We start from the raw sequence: 18,893 nt of genomic DNA on the forward strand, positions 1-18,893 counted from the left end.
TACAGACTCTGGCAAACTAGAAATTTGTGGCAGCTAGTGCAGTGATAATCTGCTTCTTTATTGCATATTTTTCTAATTGAGAAGAGCCCTAAGATATTATTTGCCATATAAAAATTCAAAGTGAGAAATTAGTTATACCTCATATCTAATTTCCTCAATACTTCCTCAAATGATGCTTTATAATATTGTTTATCATTATGGATTGCTATCTAAAAGCAACTCTTCTTTGCTTTTTTCTGATCCTCAAATGGAAAAAGGTGACTTGCATAACAGAATTTGGAAAATAAAGAAAAGTAGTAAGGAATATCCATAATTCCACTACTTGGAGTTCTACGTGATTAGATCTATACAAATTTTGCCCTTGTGTTTTCTTCTAGTAAGAATATTTCTGAGTAAAAAAATCTTTCTAAGTCATTTGACATGAGAAAATTTTTCTTTTTTGACAGGCATATCAGACTATGTCTCTGCTTCAGCACCTGTGGCCAGAAGGATCAGACATCAGGCGTGTTGTGTGTGTTACTTCATGTTCCTTATCCTTGAAAATGTACTATCATTTTTTAGGAAATAAAAAGAACACAGCCTCTGGTCAGGAAACCAACATTCATCAGGTGTGACCGATATAACTTCATTGGGCAACACCAGGGTTCTCTACTCTTGAAATACTCTTGGCTTCTGACTACCATTTTCTTGGAATTTGGAATTTAGCTCCTCCCTCTGACTAATTTATATGTATTAAGTACTAAAAGAGGGAAAAATTAGAATGTTTATAGGAAATATTGTTATATAATTTCATGTTTTTATCAGAAAACAATGTTCAAAAAATATTATCTGATGTTTCACTTAGAACTGATCTAGCCTAATTCTTCTCACTAGAGAACGCAAGGAAGAAGAAAGGAAGCAAATTTTGGTGGAGAACCCACTAGGTACCTGTGTTTCAGGCTCTTTATGTATTTGATGTTATTTAACCTTGCAACAACTTTTCAGTGTAGGTATTGTTACCTTCTTCTGCCCTTTCAGGACACTGAGACTCTGAGACTTTAGTAACACACCTAAAGTCACAGGGTAAAAGGCAGCCTGGATTTTTACCAGGATGGTTGGCCTCAAGGCTTGTGACAGTTCCACTATGTTAAACTGCCTTCTTAAAAGAATATTTCTGTTACTGTGTTTTAGCGTCACCCAGGCTGGAGAGATGCTGAATTGTAAAAATTATTTTTGTCTCATAGGGCCCCTTAAGAATCTGTTGATGAACCTGGATTTTCTCTCTATTAAATATGCGTTCCTGCTTGAATGTGCACACACACACACACACAGAAAATTTTGTACGCTGTCTCAGTCTGGATATTGGTGTATGCTAGGCTAAAAAAAACTCCATTCTAAAAAAAATGGTGACTTCACAGGGCTCAAGGAGTTAGTATTCTATGGGAGGGGATTGTCAATTTTAAAAATCTATCAGCATGTTTTCACTAAGTATTTACTTTGTGTTTGGTAATATGTTATGCGGTTTGGGTAGAGAGAAGAAATAGACACATTTACCCAGTCGATAATGTATACCTTGGAAGGCAATTTTAATGTCTTTGTGAAATTACTAGAACTCCAGACATATATCCAATTGCCTACTCAACATTTGCACTTGGATATGTAGTAAACATCTGAAATTTAAGATATCTGGAACCAGACTCCTCAAACCTGGTCCTTCCTTGGTCTTCCTCATCCCAGTAAATGGCAGCACCATCCTTCTAATTGCTCAAGCAAAAAAATCAAAGAAAAAGCTAGGGGTACCATGGAGAGCGGAGAACAGGAAAACTGCAGTGAGTTTTTTGTGCTTACTCCTTCTTGATTGTTTCCTTTGTTTAGATTTGATTGAGTTGCAGTTTGGTTATTTAGTTAACTGAAAAGGCATATTTATTCATTGAATCAGCTAATATTTATTGAATGTATAACGTGTGCTAACTAACTGCTTTCAGTTAACAGAGCTGGGATATTATGAAGAAATAGCTAATAATAGCTAACACTTATCAAGGGCTTTCTATGTGTTGAGCATATTCTAGCTCTATTACATGTATGATCTCATTTAATTTTTATAAATACCCTTTGAGAAAGCGTATTGTTACTTCTGACTTTTACACATAAGAGAACTGACTCTTAAAGTGTCTTGACTTTAATGAAGGACTTGAATGAAGTAATGAAGGGCAAATCTAGATTTGGAGCCACTCTTATTTCCAGAGCCCAGATTCTGAATTATTATGCAATAGTCTTTTTAAGATAGGAGACACAGGACCACCAAATTTTTAATTAGCATATAATATATTAGATCCTAGCTATGTAGATTCCTCTAAAATTATGGTTTTGAATAGTTTAGTTTTCTAAAAACTTGAAGATTAACTCTCAAAAAATGCAGAACTTAAAACCTTTTTCTTAGGAGACTCTAAAATATTCAGCATGATTTCCTGATTTTTAAGAGCATATTTAAATATTATGATTATCTTAATATATTCACTTTTATGGTATGCTGAAGATGTGCTGTGAGTTGAAGCATGATGCAAGTGGAAATAGCATGGAACCTAGGATTCTGGGTATAAAATTTGATTTCTTGCCTAAGTTTATATTTGGTTATTTTCCCTCTTTCTTACACAGTTTCAGAGATGGAAAGGACCCACTATCTCATTTGATCCTCCTCCAGTATTTGCTTAAATGCCTTTGGAGAAAACTTTTCATATGACAGCACATGATTTTTTTAATGGTTCTAATAAAAAAAATGAATATATCAAGGCCAAATCAATCTCTCTGTAATTTCTATTTATTATCTCCAATTTTGCCCTTGGAGATACTCAGATTAAGTTTTATTTACCTTCCATGTGATAACCCTTTACATATTTGAAAATAGTTTTGAAGTATCTGCCACCGGAAGTTAAACATGACCATTTCCTTCTCCCATTTCTCATTTAACATGCTTTTCAGATATGTTTTCATCTTGGGTTTCTCACTGTGAACATGGCGTAGTTTTGTCAAGATTACTGTTAATGCTCTGAAATGGTAGAGCATTTTATGTGGGGCTCCATAAATGCACAGGTCTCTGGGTCAATGACATCCTTTGCTATCAACTCATTTAAAGTTTAGCTTAACTAAAAATCCTGAGAGATGCTTTATGTGAGCTAAGGCAAGAGTTTTCCCTCTCTCTTGCCCCTCTTCTGTATAGATGCAGCTTATGTATGAAGAAGAGGACTTTCTTAAAAATGTAGTCTGAAGAGTATGAGGACATGTGACTCCTCTCCAGGAGTCACATGGCTGCCCACTTTGTGATGCTGCCTATTTATATGCTCTTTCCATAGTCTGCTATTCTCTAGCTCACTTTCTTTATTTTATGCAGGTGAGCAGTAATTGCCTACCCCTGCAGGAGGCAGAAGATTTGTGTAGACTGCATTGTCTCTGTCTGGCCTTTCAACTCCGCTTACCTCTTTCTCAGAGAGCTTGTTCTCGAGTCATCATCTCTCCTTGGATTAAGAACGTCTGTACTTTCTTAAAAATGGTAATCGTACTTTCTGTTAGTTTATTTTTTGTTTCGACATGAGAGATAAAGACCATGATCACCTTTAAAAATAGATTTATATTGGAATAATGCCAAATCTAATTAGCTGATAAATCAATCAGGTCCTAGTTTCAACAGCTTCCATTTTTCCACAATATGTCCGTTTGAAGGAAGCATGAGAGCCTTCCTCTTTCTTCCTTCTTCTGAGATCATATTTTTGTGTTATCAACCACAGAAAATTGGTTGACATTGTATACTGTTCTTAGAAGAACTAGGGAACCAATTTATGAATTTCTTTTTTCTGCTTATTATAAAAGCACTTTATATGAAAGAAAATTTGAAAATTAAAGAAAAATAGATAACATGTACTCCTAGTCCACCACTCAAATCAATGCTATTAGTATTTTGGTTATATTTCTTCCATTCTTTTATTTTAGGGCTTAGATTTTTTGTGATTGTTTCTTATATGGCTGCAACCATAATATATATACTATGTATTATTTTATTTTAAAGGTTTTTCTGTTTTTTTCACAGTCCTGTTTAGCATAATTTTTATAGCTATTAGATATTCCTTGAGTGATGGTATTGTAGTTTACATAACAGCTACCCTATTATGGGGCATTAGCATAATTTTCAGGTTTTATATTGTAAATGCTGCTGGTCTTGAAAGGTTTTATGTTTAAGGTTTTCTTTTTAATTTGGAATAAAATATTTAGAATAGATTTCCTAAAATGGTGAATGGGATTATTGGTCAAAAAGGCTTGGAAAATTTGAGGATCTTGATACATATTGTCAAATTGTCATCAAAGGTATTTTATAGCCAATCTGTCAGGCAGCTGGTCCACACATGTTTAATCAGTGCGTATGCACTATACAAACACATCTCCCCACTCTTCTTCCGTGAAGTTTCAGTTTGCAGGGAATTCAGGTATTGAATAGTTACAATAACCAATAAAATGATTACAAATGTGCTAATGGATATAAGGAGGGAACTAAAGGATGCTTTGGAAACTAATGATGAAAAGATTTAAATAGTCTGGTTATGATGGCTTCTTTGAAGAAGTGAAGAGAGGTGAAGTGGCCCAATGTTTGAAGGATGAGGATTGGTTAGCTAGAGGAAGAGAGGAACAAAAGCTTTTCAAGACAGGAAATAGCATGTGCAATCCCCTAGGATCTGAGGTGTGTTTAGGGTGGCTAGAAAGGAGGAAAGACGGTGAGGCTGAAGAGCTAGGTAGAAGAAAACTCCTGTAGTACTCTTTGGCTCTGTGAGGGATTTAGGAATCATAAGGATAATGAGAAATTAGGAAGGGTTTCAAGCTGTAATTGACATTTTTGCTTGAAAGTTCTTTTTGCTGTAGTGCATAGAGTGCATTATAGACATCCAAGGGTAGAGGTGAGGAAACCACTTAGGTGATTACATAAGTAAGTGATGAGGGTAACATGGGGAAAGTTGGTAGCAATAAGAATAAATAGAAGTGGAGAATGCAAGAGTTATTTAGGTTGTGGAACTAATTGACAAGGTTAAATTATTGGTTATGAGGCATAAGGGAGAAGGAAGAGTCAAAGATGATTTCCAGATTTCTAGCTCAACCAACTGTGAATGCTGCCATTGGAAGAAGAACATTTTGGGGAGGAAAATAATGAGTTTGGGAAATAGTGAGTTTGAAATGGTGGCAATGAGGCTTCCAAAAGGAGCTATCTAGTAGGCAGTTTAAATGTGTTTGGGGCCAGAAATAGATTAGGGCCTCATTAGCCTATGGTTAATACTGGACAGGATGCCAGTTATGCATTTTTATAGGGAAAAATCAGAGTAAAAAGAGAAGAGATTTTCGTTCGGAGTCCTGAGATAGTCCAGAATGTAGTGGTCAAGTGAAAGTGTAAGAACTAGAAAAAGTCACTGAAAAGGAGCTGTTAAGTAGAAAAACCAGGAGAATATGTTATCTTAGAGGTCAGATGAATCAGGTATTTCAAAAAAGAAGCCATGGCTTATAGTGTCCAATTCTGCAGATAACATAAGGATGTTGAGGAGAGAAAATTCAGTGACTTTAAATGACATGAAAGTCAAAGGTGATTATTTGTATTAAGAGCTATTTCAGTAGAGTGGTGGGGTGCAGAATCTACATTGGAATATTCAGCAATGAATGGACAGTTATAAAATACAGTGTAGGTAACTCTTTTCTCGGAGTTGGTTTCAGTTCATTTTTAATCTTTTTATTGCTAATAATGTTATATTTTCAATTTTCAGAAAAAGTGGTGTGAATATTTCATTTTGAGAAATCTGAACATTTTTGAATGTTGGAATCTGAATTTAAATCTTCTTTCTGACTTATGTGATGAGCATTTGTTAAAGAATATTGCCTTTTACTATGAAACTGAAAATACTCAAGGTAGTACCTTAATATGTATTAACATTATATCATTAAATAAGAAGTAAACAGAAATTATTTAAAACCCTTCTAAATTTTCCAATATATACCACAGCAACATTTTTGTATCTTGCAAACTTTTTTTTGTATGTGTACATACTTATTACATTTTCTGCCTTCTCTTCACTCGGTATTATTCAAAAAATTGAATTTGATGTTATGGTATAATATTGATAGTTGTATTTTTCATTTAAATGGATGCATGACTTTGTATAATACTTACTGCAATTAATATAATCCTTTTACTATTTTTGAACGTTTAAGGATTCATTTCATTTTTCCTAAAAACAAGTACAGCTGCATTAAATATTTTGGTACATGTAAGTTTTGTTTTTCTTTGAATTATTTTCTTAGAGTAAATTATCTGGCCTGGTTTTGTATATTCAAATAATAGTGAAACATTTTGAACATATTTTTCCTAAGTGAACATTATTGAAGTTTTTTTTGATCTCTGAGATTTAATTCCCTTAGGTGGCAAGCATTGGAATAAACCAGTTGCGTAAAATTTAGCAACCATTACTAGTTTTTAAAAAATTCTCATCCTCTATATATTCTGTAAACTCTCAAGAAATCTGTTTCTTAATTACTTAGTTTTAAAAATTGCAAGCTTATACGTGGCATTTTGTTCTTCATTATTTTAGGGAATAATTGTATATTCATCATTAGCATTATTTAGTAAGGAACAGGATTGTAATTGTTACAGTCCACTATTAAATTTGAAGACAAAATGATTTAAAGAAAAACACTACCATAGTGTCATTGCTCATTTTCATGCAGGTGTACTGTTGAACTCACTCTAAGTTTCATCTAGTACTTGATAATCTTTCTAGAACTCTGTGAATTTAGTCAAAAAAAGGTGTTTGTGTGTGTGCATGCATGTGTATGACTTTTAAGACTTTAATATTTTAATTATTATGCAGAGCTACGTTTGAATTTGGGAGATTTCATTAAGAGTGATTACAGACATCTGTGGAATTTTGTGTCACAACTGGTTAAAGAATTTTATGTTGGAAAGCCTTTTCCTCTGAGAACAACAAGAACATGTTTTCTTAGCAAGAAGTTATTGCCAATCCAAGGTAATAAATCACCAGATTAAATTGGAATAAAAGCATATTTATTCTGCAAAATTTTCGGAAGCCCTACTAATTCAATTCTTACAATGATAAATAATTTTCTTTCACTGTGCATTTTTGTTTACTTCTTAACTGAGGTATAAAATACCGCTAGTAATGTGCTTAAAGTTAGCCAATATGAAGAGTAAAGCCTGATGAGATTTTACACATACAGACATCTGTATGTGTAACCTGTCCAGATGAAGATATAGAACATTTCCAGCACCTCATGGAAAAGTTTCCTCATGCCACTTCCCAGTGCATCCTATCCCCCTCGCCGATCTCTTCAAAGTAAACACTATTCTAACTTTGATACCATTTCTTGGCTTTGTCTGTTTTGAACTTCATTTGAATGGGATCATACCCTTTTAGCTGTTTTTTCCTCTCAATATGATGTATGAGAGATTCATGCCCATTGTTGTGTTTACCATATGTTAAAAAAAAATATTATTGCTGCAAAGTATCTCCTTGTCTGAGTATACTACAATTTATTTGTCCATTTGTAGCATTTCCTTGTTATTGGCTATTATGAGTAAAATTGTTCTGAACATTCTTATACAGAATTTTAGGTAGATATATGCACTTATTTATTTTGGGGTCTATACAAAGAAGTGCAGCTTTAGGAGCTACTGCTACTGTCAAAACATTTTCTAAGATGGTTGTACCAAGTTAAACTCCCACCATCAACGTGGGCATTGGGATGGTCTTGTGAACACTTGTTATCATCCATCTTTTTAATTTTGGCCATTCTGATGGGTGCATAGGGAGAGCTCATTATGATTTCAATTTGCATGTCCTTGATGAATGATGAGATAGAGGGACTTTTCATATACTACGTACTGCTCATTTGGATATCTTTTTTTGTGAAGTACCTGCTTAAGTCTTCTGCCCATTAAAAAAATGTCATTAGTATTTCACATTTAAGACTATGATTCATCTTGAAATTATTGTTGTGCATGGCATGAAGAAGAGGTTATTTCTGTTCTCTATTCTGTTTTGTTGGTCTGTCCTTGAGCCTTGTTTATTTTTGAACCAACATGAAAATATTCTTAATTACTGTAGCTTTGTAAGAATCTTTGATTTTGATAGCGTAAGTCTTCCAAATTTGTCCTTTTGAAGATTGTTCAGTTTATTCTGGGTCCTTTGCATTTCTATTTAAATTTTAGAATTGTCTTGGTAATTTCTACAATAATCTGCTGACATGTTGATTGTGGTTGAATTGAATCTAAGATCCATTTGGAGAGTATATCAGTTAGAGTTCCACCAGAGAAACAGAACAGTAGGATATAATACATTAAGAGATTTATTTCAGGGTATTGGCTTACATGATCATAGGGGCTTGCTAAGCAAGTCCAAGATCTGCAGGGCAGGCCTTAAGGAAGGGCGGGCCGGAACTTTCAGGCTAGAGCTAAAGCTGCAGTTCATGAAGTTTGTTCTTCAGGGAAACTTATCTGCTCTTAAGGACTTTGAACTGACTGGATCAGGTCCACCTGGATTCTCTAGGATAACCTTCCTTACGTAAACTAAATTTATAATCAATTTAGTTTTATTGATTTACTGATGATAGACTTTAACCACATCTACAAAATACCTTCACAACGTCTAGATTAATATTTGATTGAATAACTGGAGACTATAGTCTAATGAACTTGACACATAAAACTGACCATCACAGTCTACCTGTTATCAACTTGGCACCCATACACATTTTCTTAAACCATACTTAATCTCCAAAGAAAGACAATAACAAAGTCACACTTCTGCCTAACAGGATACAACTATCCTGCATACAACCAAGAACATGTTAACTTTCCTCAGAAGAGGATGCAGAGTTCTTGGGTGATTTTTCACTCTTCTGCTTTGATATCCTGCAACTTAAATACTGGGATACAAAGTTAACTCTTATTAATACGTTTTATGTAAACTGATAAGGGAAGAAAACAAGAATATTTGCTTAACCTATTCACAACAAAATAAGGAAGAAATACTCATAACAATTATAATCCTCATTTCTGCAACTGCTCACATGATTGTAACTGGTATGTATGACTACCTTCTTCCATTCCCTATTCCATATTCTCTTTGCCCTTGGCAAGCACCTCAGCTGGTCATGGTTCTTTGCCAAGTGGGGTGTGTTAATTTCGTAGGGCTGCTACAACAAAGTACCACAATCTTGGTAGGTTAAAACAACAGAAGTTTATTCCCTCGTGGTTCTGGAGGCTAAAGTCTGAAATCAAGGCATCTATAAGGTTGGTTCCTTTTGGAGACTCAGAAATAAAAACCATTCCATGCCTCTCTCTTAGCTTCTGATTATTGCTGGCAAGCCTTTATGTTCTTTGGGCTTGTAAGTGCATCATTCCAATCTCTGTCTCCATATTCACATGGTGTTCTTTCTTCTGTATGTTTCTTCTGTGTCTGTGTCCACATTTCTCTCTTCTTGTAAGGACAAAAGTAATTGGATTAGGGCCCACTGTAATCTAAATTGAATTCATCTTAACTTGGTTACATCTGCAAAGACCCTATTTCAAAATAAGTCATGTTAACAGGTACTGGGGGTTAGGATTTGAACATGTCTTTTTGAGGAACACAATAAAACCTATAACATGGGTGGCTCAAACCTTTGTTCCTGAAGAATCTGGACCATTAGAGTCCTGTCTGAATTGAGTTGTTTTAGTTTTCTATTGACTTTAGTCACATGGCGTGGTAGTACTAAGAGATGCCCTAAGGGATCTCCCATATTCCAGACATACTTTCTTATCTCCATGGTGTAGTAGCAATTCAGTTTCCCCTTGGTAATCAGGATCAATCAAAGCATCCAGCACAGTAAATCTCTTCTTTGTCTGTTGATTCAGAGGTATGAGGAGCCCAAACTGAGAGGATGACAGTCTCAACTTCCAGTTCAATGGAATCGTTGTGTCTCCTGGTAGAAACGTTCCTCCCTTTGGAACTAAGACCTCTAGACAAGCAGAGCATAGGATTGCCGGAACAGGAAGCAAAAATTTTGCTAGTGGATCACTAGGGGTAATAGTGAGTGGAGCCATTTCCTTTCTAGTCCTTGAATTCTGAATTTGTGAATTCTATTTATGGGAGAAACAGCTCCATGTACTGGATGCTGATTCAGAACATATACAGCCTACTGGGGAAGCTTGCCCTAGTTCTCAAGGTTTTGCAATCTAGCTGGTGCTATAACTGCGTCTTCAAAAGGGCACTTGACCATTCTGTTGAGCTAGTTGCTTCAAGATGATGGGGAACACAGTAAGACTAGTGAATCCCATGAGCATGGGCCCATTGCATACTTCATTTGCTGTAAAGTGAGTTCCTTGATCAGAAGCAGTACTATGTCAAATACCACGATGGTGGAAAGGCATTCTGTGAGCCCAAGGATGGTAGTTTTCACAGAAGCATTGCATGCAGGTAAATCTCAATCCAGAGTAAGTGTCTATTCCAATAAGAACAGAGCATTCTCCCTCCATGGTGGAAACAGTCCAATGTAATCAGCTACCTGCCACCAGGTGGTTAGCCAGTCACCTGTGGAATGGTGCCATATCAGAGACCCTGCATTGGTCTCTCTTGTTGACAGATAGGGTATTCAGCAGTGGCTATAGCCAAGTGGTCATGGTTAGCGGAAGTCCATGTTGCTGAATTCATGCATAACCTCCATCTCTGGCACGATGGCCACTTTATTAACAAGCCCATTGGCTAATTACAGAAGTGGCTGGGGAAAGAAGTTGACTGGGATCCACAGAATGGGTCATTCTATCCACTTGATTTTTAAAATCCTCCTTTGCTGAGGTCACCCATTGGTGAGCATTCGCATGGGACACAAATATCTTAATGGTTTTGCCCAGTCAGAGAGGCCTATCTGCATACCTTTTCCACAGACCTCAAATTTTCCAATCATATTCCTTCCAAATCCCTGACCATCCAGCCAAACCATCAGTCATAGCCTATGAACCAGTATAGATTTATACCCCTGGCCATTACTCTTTCCAAGCAAAATTAACAACCAGGTTAACTGCTCAAAGTTTTGCCCACTGGGAGGGTTTTCCTTCGCTACTATCCTTCAGGAATGTCTCAGAAAGGGGCTGTGATGCTACAGGTGTTCACTTTCAGGTGGTGCCTGTATATTGTGCAGAACCATCTCTAAACCAAGCCTGATTTTTCTGTTCCTCAGTCAGCTGGTTGTAGGGAACTAAGATGAGGCCATGGATCAGTCTGGGAGAGAGAAAGTAATGTAGCAGGAGTAGGGGTCATAGGCATTTCAGCCACTCCCTTATGTATCTTACTTGTAGCTTCAGGTCCTGCTCTAGCCTGATCTTGTATATACCCCTTCTGTTTGATAAAAGAGTGCTGCTGTGCATGCTCAGCTTTGTGGCATGATGGGAAACTCAGGTTGCATCATAACTTGGTGGCCCATGGTAAAGCATTTAGTCTCTGTTAAAGACCCAGTAGCAAATCAAAAGCTGTTTCTCAAAAGGAGAGTAACTTTCTGCAGAGATGGCAGGACTTTGCTCCAAAATCCTAAGGTTCTATGCTGTGATTCACCCATAGGGACCTGCCAAAGGCTTCAAATGGCATCTGTATCTTTTACTGATATTTCAAGCACCATTGGAGCTGCTGGATTATATGGTCCTAGTGTCAGAGCAGCTTTCACAGCAGCTTGGATGTGTTCCAGAGCCTTCTTTTGTTCTGGGCCCCAATCAAAACTAGCAGCTTTTCAGGTCACTCAATACATGGGCCAGCGTAGCACACCTAAATGAAGAATACATTGCCTCCAAACTCCAAAGAGGCCCAGTAAGCATTGTGCCTTGTTTTTGGTTGTAGGAGAGGCAAGTGCAACAACTTGTCCTTCACCTTAGAAAGGATATCTTGATATGTCCCACATCTTAATATATCTTATCAGTATGTTGAGTAGTTTCTACTTCTTACTCACTAGGTCCAGTCAGCATAATATCATCAGTGTAATGGACCAGTGTGGTGTCTTGTGGAAGAGAAAAGTGATCAAATTCCCTGGCTACTAAATTATGACATAGAGCGGGATTATTGATATACCCAGGAGGTAGGACAGTGAAGGTGTACTGCTGGCCTTGCCAGCTGAAAGTAAACTGCTTCCGGTGGTCTTTATTAGCAGGGATTGAGAAAAAAGCATTTGCAAGATCAATAGGTGCATATCAGGTGTCAGAGGATGTGCTTGTTTGTTCAAACAATGAGACTACATCTGGAGCAGCAGCTGTAATTGAAATTACCACATGGAAAATTTTATGATAGGCCACTATCAATCTCTAAGATCCATTTTCTGTATAGGCCAAATAGTTGAATTGAAGGAGAAGGTGATGAAAATCACTACCCTGTATTTTTCAAGTCTTTGATGGTGGTACTAATCTCTGCAATCTTGTGGGAATGTGGAGTTGCTTTTGGTTTACTATTTTTCTAAGTACAGACAGTTATAGTGTCTTACATAATAGTCCTCACTCCATAGGTCAGAGAACCAATAGGGGGATTCTGCTGGTTGCTGAGTATGTCTGTTCCAATTTTGCATTCTGGAACTGGTGAAATAATCACATGATGGGTTCAGGGACTCACTGTGAGATTGACTTGAACTAAAACTCCATCAGGCACCTGACCTCCATAAGCCCCTACTCTGACTGATAGGTCACAGTGATATTTTGAGTGTCCTGGAATTAATGTCAATTAACTGAATGACAATGAATGTGAAGTAACTCCTTGAAAAGTCTGATTATTTCCCTTTCACCTTGGTAAATGACTGTAGGTTCTTTTGGGGAAGACTGGGAGAAAGATTAACACTGTAACTGTTGGCAGTGTAGCAGGGCTCTCCCTCAAGAGGATTTGGCCTCCTCTTCAATCAAGGGTTTCTGGGTCTGTAAAGTGTGTAGGTATGCATGCAGATGTATTTATTATTTCAAATAGAGATTTATTTATCTTATAAGGAAGTACATATACGTGGCACTGTCGCTAAAAATATCAGATGCTGTTATAAGTCTGGGAACTGATTGAGGAGCCATGACTCTCTGTTTTGGTGAGTCACATTAGACTTCTGTTCACTCAACCTAGGACTCCTCCACTCATACAGATCAACTTAGAATTTAGTAGGCTGCCCATCTATTGGGGATTCTGCTGGTTGCTGAGTATGTCTGTTTTTTTTCTAGGAACATACCATGGTCAACTAGCCAATGCTTTAAGTCTCTGTGAATCAGACTATTCTGCTTTGATTCCACTGTCCATTATGGTACCCACAACTATCTTGTCTTTGGTGATTAAGTGCTGCCACTTCACCCCTGCTACCCCTGAATCCAATTATTCCCATTGCATTTAGGGATCCCAGTTCAATGGTAAGCAGTTTCCATTACAATTTCTGACCTACAGAGAAGAGTAACCGCAGCTATTCAAAGATGCTGAGGCTCCCCTTGCAGTTTATTTCTCACAGTTGTGGTAAAGGTGTGTCCTCTGCACGTTCACGGGATGGTGAGCAGATATTATGTAATAAATATGCTCTAACATTCCAATCTCTCTAAGCCTTTGGATACCTAGGGTCAGTCACATGTTCAACTGGAGTTTCAAAAACAGAAGATAGAAACAACATTGGGTAAACAATATCCAAAAAGATAATGACTGAAAATTTTCCTGAATTGACAAAAGACATGAATACTTGGATTCAGGATGCACAGTGAATCTCACATAGGATACATACCCCCACCCCAACACAACTAGATATATCATAGTGCAACTGCAGCATACCAAAATTAAATTTCTCCAGAGAATCAAAGAGAAAACAGTTACCTAGAGAGGAACAAAAATTAGACTGTCAGCAGACTTCTCAACAACAACAACAGAAGCAAGAAGATAATAATTAGTGTCTTTTAAGTAATGAGAAAAAAATACCAGTCAGTCATTGGAGGATATTGTACCCAGAAAAAGTTTAAGAAGAGGAGATAACACAGATATTTGCAGATACACAACAACTGAGTTAACTAGCATCACATGCTCATTAAAGATATTTGTATAGAATGTAATTCAGGGAGAGGGAAATTGTCCCAAAGGAATGTCAGAGATGCAAGAGGAATGCAAATGGGAATTTTGTATGCATCAATAGAAGAATGTTGTCCAGAATTTGGTGATAGGGAAGGAGAAAGATTATAATAATTTTTCTTCATCTATAGTTAGGAAAAAATCTGAATAAAATAATCCATTAGTCCATTACCATATTCAGCATGTAAGCCATATATAGGAACTATGAAAACAAAAATTCAAGGAAGCCCTGAAGAGTATTCTGTGATGGATAAAACAATTTCATTATTAATTTTTTCCTATTTCTTTTGTCATTTTGTTTTCATGGAAGCCTATGTGTAGGTGAACTTTGCATGACTGTTTTTTCAAGAGCTGCCATTTCTTTACAGTGACATAGGAAATAATAAAAAGAATAAGCATTTAGAAATGGAAAACCTATATGTCTGTCTGTCCGTCTATCTATTGACCTATCTGCAACCATCTATATGCCTACCTATCTTTATGGCTATGTACTATTTCTTTATATTCTGTCTTGCTCCAAAATGTTCGGTGTGAGGAATATCTCATTGAGAAGAGCTAACTTGGTAAACATTAATAAAATTCATGCAAAATATTATGTTTGTGCAATTTTGAAAATAACATTCAAATTCTTATAGGATAGTTGTGCATTTCCTCCCAATTTAATTTTATATTTGTTTTTAGAAATCTCCTTGGAAAAGATGCCTAATTTGGGTTTTATTCCTATGACATCTGCTGTAATTGATAAGTTCGTTGGAGACATCATGAAGGATTTGCCTGTTCTAAAGAGGTATAGAGTTAACAAAGTGCCTAATTTAGTTCTGTAAACTCTAAAATACTTGTGGAATAAATGTCTCATCAGAATGTCTATTATCATACTGTATCTGGATATAGTAAATTAGATATAATAAGGTGAGTATAATATATAATATATTGGAGTGGATATAATATCTAATATATCAATATGATTTGAACATTACTAGATAAAACTCTATATAGTTTTGAACTTATAATAAAATTACTCCAGCTATATAAGGTTTAATAAACAGTTGTTGATGTTAATGGGACTCTTAGAGGAATGGTAGAGATTCAGGGTTTTCGTGTGTTTTAAAAACCACTGAGATTTCACAACCCCATCATAGCATAGGAATAGAAAAAGAGGTTGTAAGATTTCTATATTGTTAGAGGCTGAAATTTATTTTCCATGTTGTTATAGGCTGAATATGTTAAGCTGTATTAGAAGGGCCTAAACTTTTACGTATATATATATATAAATATATTTTTAAATATATAGGTATATAATATATATATATGTATTTTTACAGTGATGATCCAGCTGTTACTTCACTGGTTAAACAAAAGGAACGTGATGAACTTTTGCACTGGCATGCTCACAGACCCCTTAGTAATGACTATGACAAGACCAGGTGTCTCTTTGATGGTGAGCTCTGTAACCATAATAAAATAGAGCTTATATGAATTGCCTTTTCTGCTCTTCATTGAACAGTGAAAAAGTATTATATTACAAACAAAAATTATGTTTTGAATGAGGTTAGTATATATAGAATTGGAGAAGCACTTCAGGAAGTATATTCTCTGAAAAAATCCCATTGTATTGCCTAGTGGGCATGTGTAGGTATGCATGCAGATGTATTTATTATTTCAAATAGAGATTTATTTATCTTATAAGGAAGTACATATACGTGGCACTGTCGCTAAAAATATCAGATGCTGTTATAAGTAGGAAAGATAATTTATGCTTGTAGAAATCTGTCTATCGATAGATTTATATATGCTGATACAACCATAGTCTTCCTAGAAATTTCAGCTCTCCTCATGCTACACAGTTGTCTAGTTGATTGCGTGCTGATAAATACCAACATATTGTGCCCACAGAAACTCAATAATGAGGAGGGGCTGAAACTGCCAAAAAAAAAAAAAAAACTTTCATGAGGTCCATGAAACCGTTAAAAATAGGTCCTTAGAAAATGAATTAGGGGATCTTTTCTTGCTGGTTGGTTCTCTATCTTTAGTGTGTCTTTCTCCAACCCCATGTTTGTTTCCACCTTTCTCAGGACTGATAAAACTTCTTTTAGGGCTGGCCCGTGGCTTAGCGGTTAAGTGCTAGCGCTCCGCTGCTGGCGGCCCGGGTTCGGATCCCTGGCGTGCACCGACCACCGCTTCTCTGGCCATGCTGAGGCCACGTCCCACATACAGCAACTAGAAGGATGTGCAACTATGACATACAACTATCTACTGGGGCTTTGGGGAAAAAAAAGGAGGAGGATTGGCAATAGATATTAGCTCAGAACCGGTCTTCCTCAGCAAAAAGAGGAGGATTAGCATGGATGTTAGCTCAGGGCTGATCTTCCTCACAAAAAAAATAAACAAACTTCTTTTAGAAGAATATAGAAATATGTAAAGCAAGCATGCCAATTGTATATATAAATAAGCCTACTTATATAACTAGCTACCAAGATTATGCGTAATGTACTTCCGATATGGTTTGATTTGTGGTCACATATAGATATAGACACAACAAAAGAACAACAACAACAAATGAACAAAACATCACCTCATTTATATCTTTTATGTTTGTAAAGAGTGTTTCTTAGGTCTAGGATGAATCTAACCTCGCTTGCTGGAATTTTCTGTGTCATTTGAATTTCTGCATGGTGAAAGATAATTAGTAGTGGTTTCTCTCAGTTGTAAGCTCTTGAACCTTTGGCTGTGGCCAGAGTTGTGGTTTTCCTTTTCAGGAATGCAAATAGAATAGTCTAGATCAGAGGTCAGCAAATTTTTTCTTAAAGGGCCAGATAGTTAATATTTTACACGTTGCACGTTAAGAGATAAAATTGAGGCCATGATATAGGTACTTATATACCCATTTAAAATGTAACCATTTAAAAATGTAAAAAACGTGCTTAGCTTGAAAGTCAAAAAAAAAAAAAAAGCAACCAAACAAATCCCCGAGCAGGTGCTGGGCAGACTTGACTTTGTGAGTCTTAGGTGTTGATCTTTCTCGGATGAATACATTACTTGACTCTGTCCCTACCCGCCTCTTCTCCTCTTCTCCTGCCAAATGGCAGAGGCAGTGTCCAGGTGCTCTTGAAGTGGGACATTAGCAGAGCTTTTTATCCTCTGTCTTCCTCAAATAAGATAAAGAATTATTTTGTTAGCATGTTATAATCTGACCTCATTAGCAAAGGTAATTAGATGAAATTACTGTTTTGGAGTTAAAATTAAAAAAAAACAAAAGAATGTGTGCTTGAGATGGCATAGAGAAGTAGTGAGGACGTTATATCAATATTTAGTAACGTTTTAAAATAAATTTTTACATTTTAAGTCTTTCTATTTCAGAGAAATTTAGAGACCCACCTGTTTTTAATGTGAAAAAGAATCAGATTTATCCACAATTTTATGGGAAATCGTTAGAATCAGTCTCTTCAAAAGTCATTGTAACTCAAACTACCCAGCCAAAAGAGGATTCCAGGGGAGCCAATAGTGGACTATTACAGGTAGATTCTATGTATTTTACCTAATTTTTTTACAGTGTTTTGCTTTCCTTAAGCTGATGTTTGTTCGTTTCTTTGGAGGTTTTTTTCATGCTTTTTTTCCTTATGTTTTCTTACAAATTAGTTATTATTTTACTTATTGCCATTAGAAATTCTAGGAAAGTTACATAAAATTTACTATTTTATCCTCCATCTGATAATGAAAGATAGATTGATCTGATAATGAATCTAAGGCATGAAAGGATTAAGAGCTTGGATTTGGCAACGTTGAATTTAAGTTAAAAGAAATATTTGTTTATTAGTTTATTACAATGAAAATCTTTTTTCATATAGTTGGTAAGAGTAGGTCTAACGTACTCATCAGCTTTGTTGTTTTGCCTGAATTTTGAAAACTGCCTAAATGTTTATAAATTATTTATACCATTAATCTGCCATCTGGGACTTTTGTTTGGGTTGAAGTTAAGGTCAGTCTTCTTCCTGTCAGGGTGCGACTCCTCCATACCTATTTGCTTCCTCTTTGAGGCAATGGTCTTTCTGTCCTTTATTCTGGGCTTTACTTGTGGACATATATAGAATCCCTGTAATTTGAAAAAAATATTGCAAAAGATAATGTGGAAAAGGATCAGGTAATATAATTGATTATGTTCATAACTGAACAAATGGTTAATTTTATGACTATGCTTGTGAAGATACTACTTTGTGATCATTCTTTAACAGAGGATTTCGTTAGGCTTCAGTCCATCTCTCCTGGCCTCATGACTGGGAATTAAGGAAGGGCATTCGTTTCAGTAAAACTCCCTCCTGGGGTTGGCAATGCTAAATATTCGAAAGAGGGCAAACCAAAGTAATGACCAGCATTCATCACAGCTGCCTTCCCAAACTGGAGTGGGTGTGGAAATGTTTTGGAAAATGAAACATAAAGGCCTTAGAGGAAAAAAACCCAAAATATGAAAACATTTTCCCTTCCCACTAATTTTAGCAAATTCTTAATGGAAAACTGGACTCTTCCTTTTCCTTGTCAGACCTGCAACTAACCAATTAGGCTGAGAGGGACAAGACTCCAAGGAACCACATGTCAGGCAGAGAGAGTTTCTGCACAAAGCTTTTCAAGATAACATTGAAAAGTCATCACTAATTACCGTACAGGTTTCTTAGCACTGCTATCAGGTCTGTCTCCTAGAACTGCTTCAAAGGTCCATCGAGCCGTCACACCTGATTTGGCTGTAGAGGCTCCACCTCAGCCCACAGATCTCACCTCCTTGGAGCTAAG

General features: G+C 36.3%; 1 protein-coding gene across 1 annotated transcript in view; it reads left to right on the forward strand.

Moving 5' to 3' along the window:
• LOC101391083 (putative ATP-dependent RNA helicase DDX60-like) overlaps positions 1–18,893 on the forward strand; it is an 87,813-nt gene that overhangs the window by 7,082 nt on the left and 61,838 nt on the right. Inside the window, exons 5-11 of the mRNA XM_087437257.1 lie at positions 447–608; positions 3,368–3,526; positions 5,772–5,913; positions 6,873–7,028; positions 14,793–14,898; positions 15,434–15,549; positions 17,469–17,626. Coding sequence (XP_087293383.1) covers positions 447–608; positions 3,368–3,526; positions 5,772–5,913; positions 6,873–7,028; positions 14,793–14,898; positions 15,434–15,549; positions 17,469–17,626 — 999 coding nt within the window. The remainder of the gene's footprint in view (positions 1–446; positions 609–3,367; positions 3,527–5,771; positions 5,914–6,872; positions 7,029–14,792; positions 14,899–15,433; positions 15,550–17,468; positions 17,627–18,893) is intronic.

Source organism: Ceratotherium simum, chromosome 12, assembly GCF_057802395.1.
Source record: "Ceratotherium simum simum isolate JZ-2026a chromosome 12, ASM5780239v1, whole genome shotgun sequence".
Lineage (NCBI taxonomy): Eukaryota > Metazoa > Chordata > Mammalia > Perissodactyla > Rhinocerotidae > Ceratotherium > Ceratotherium simum.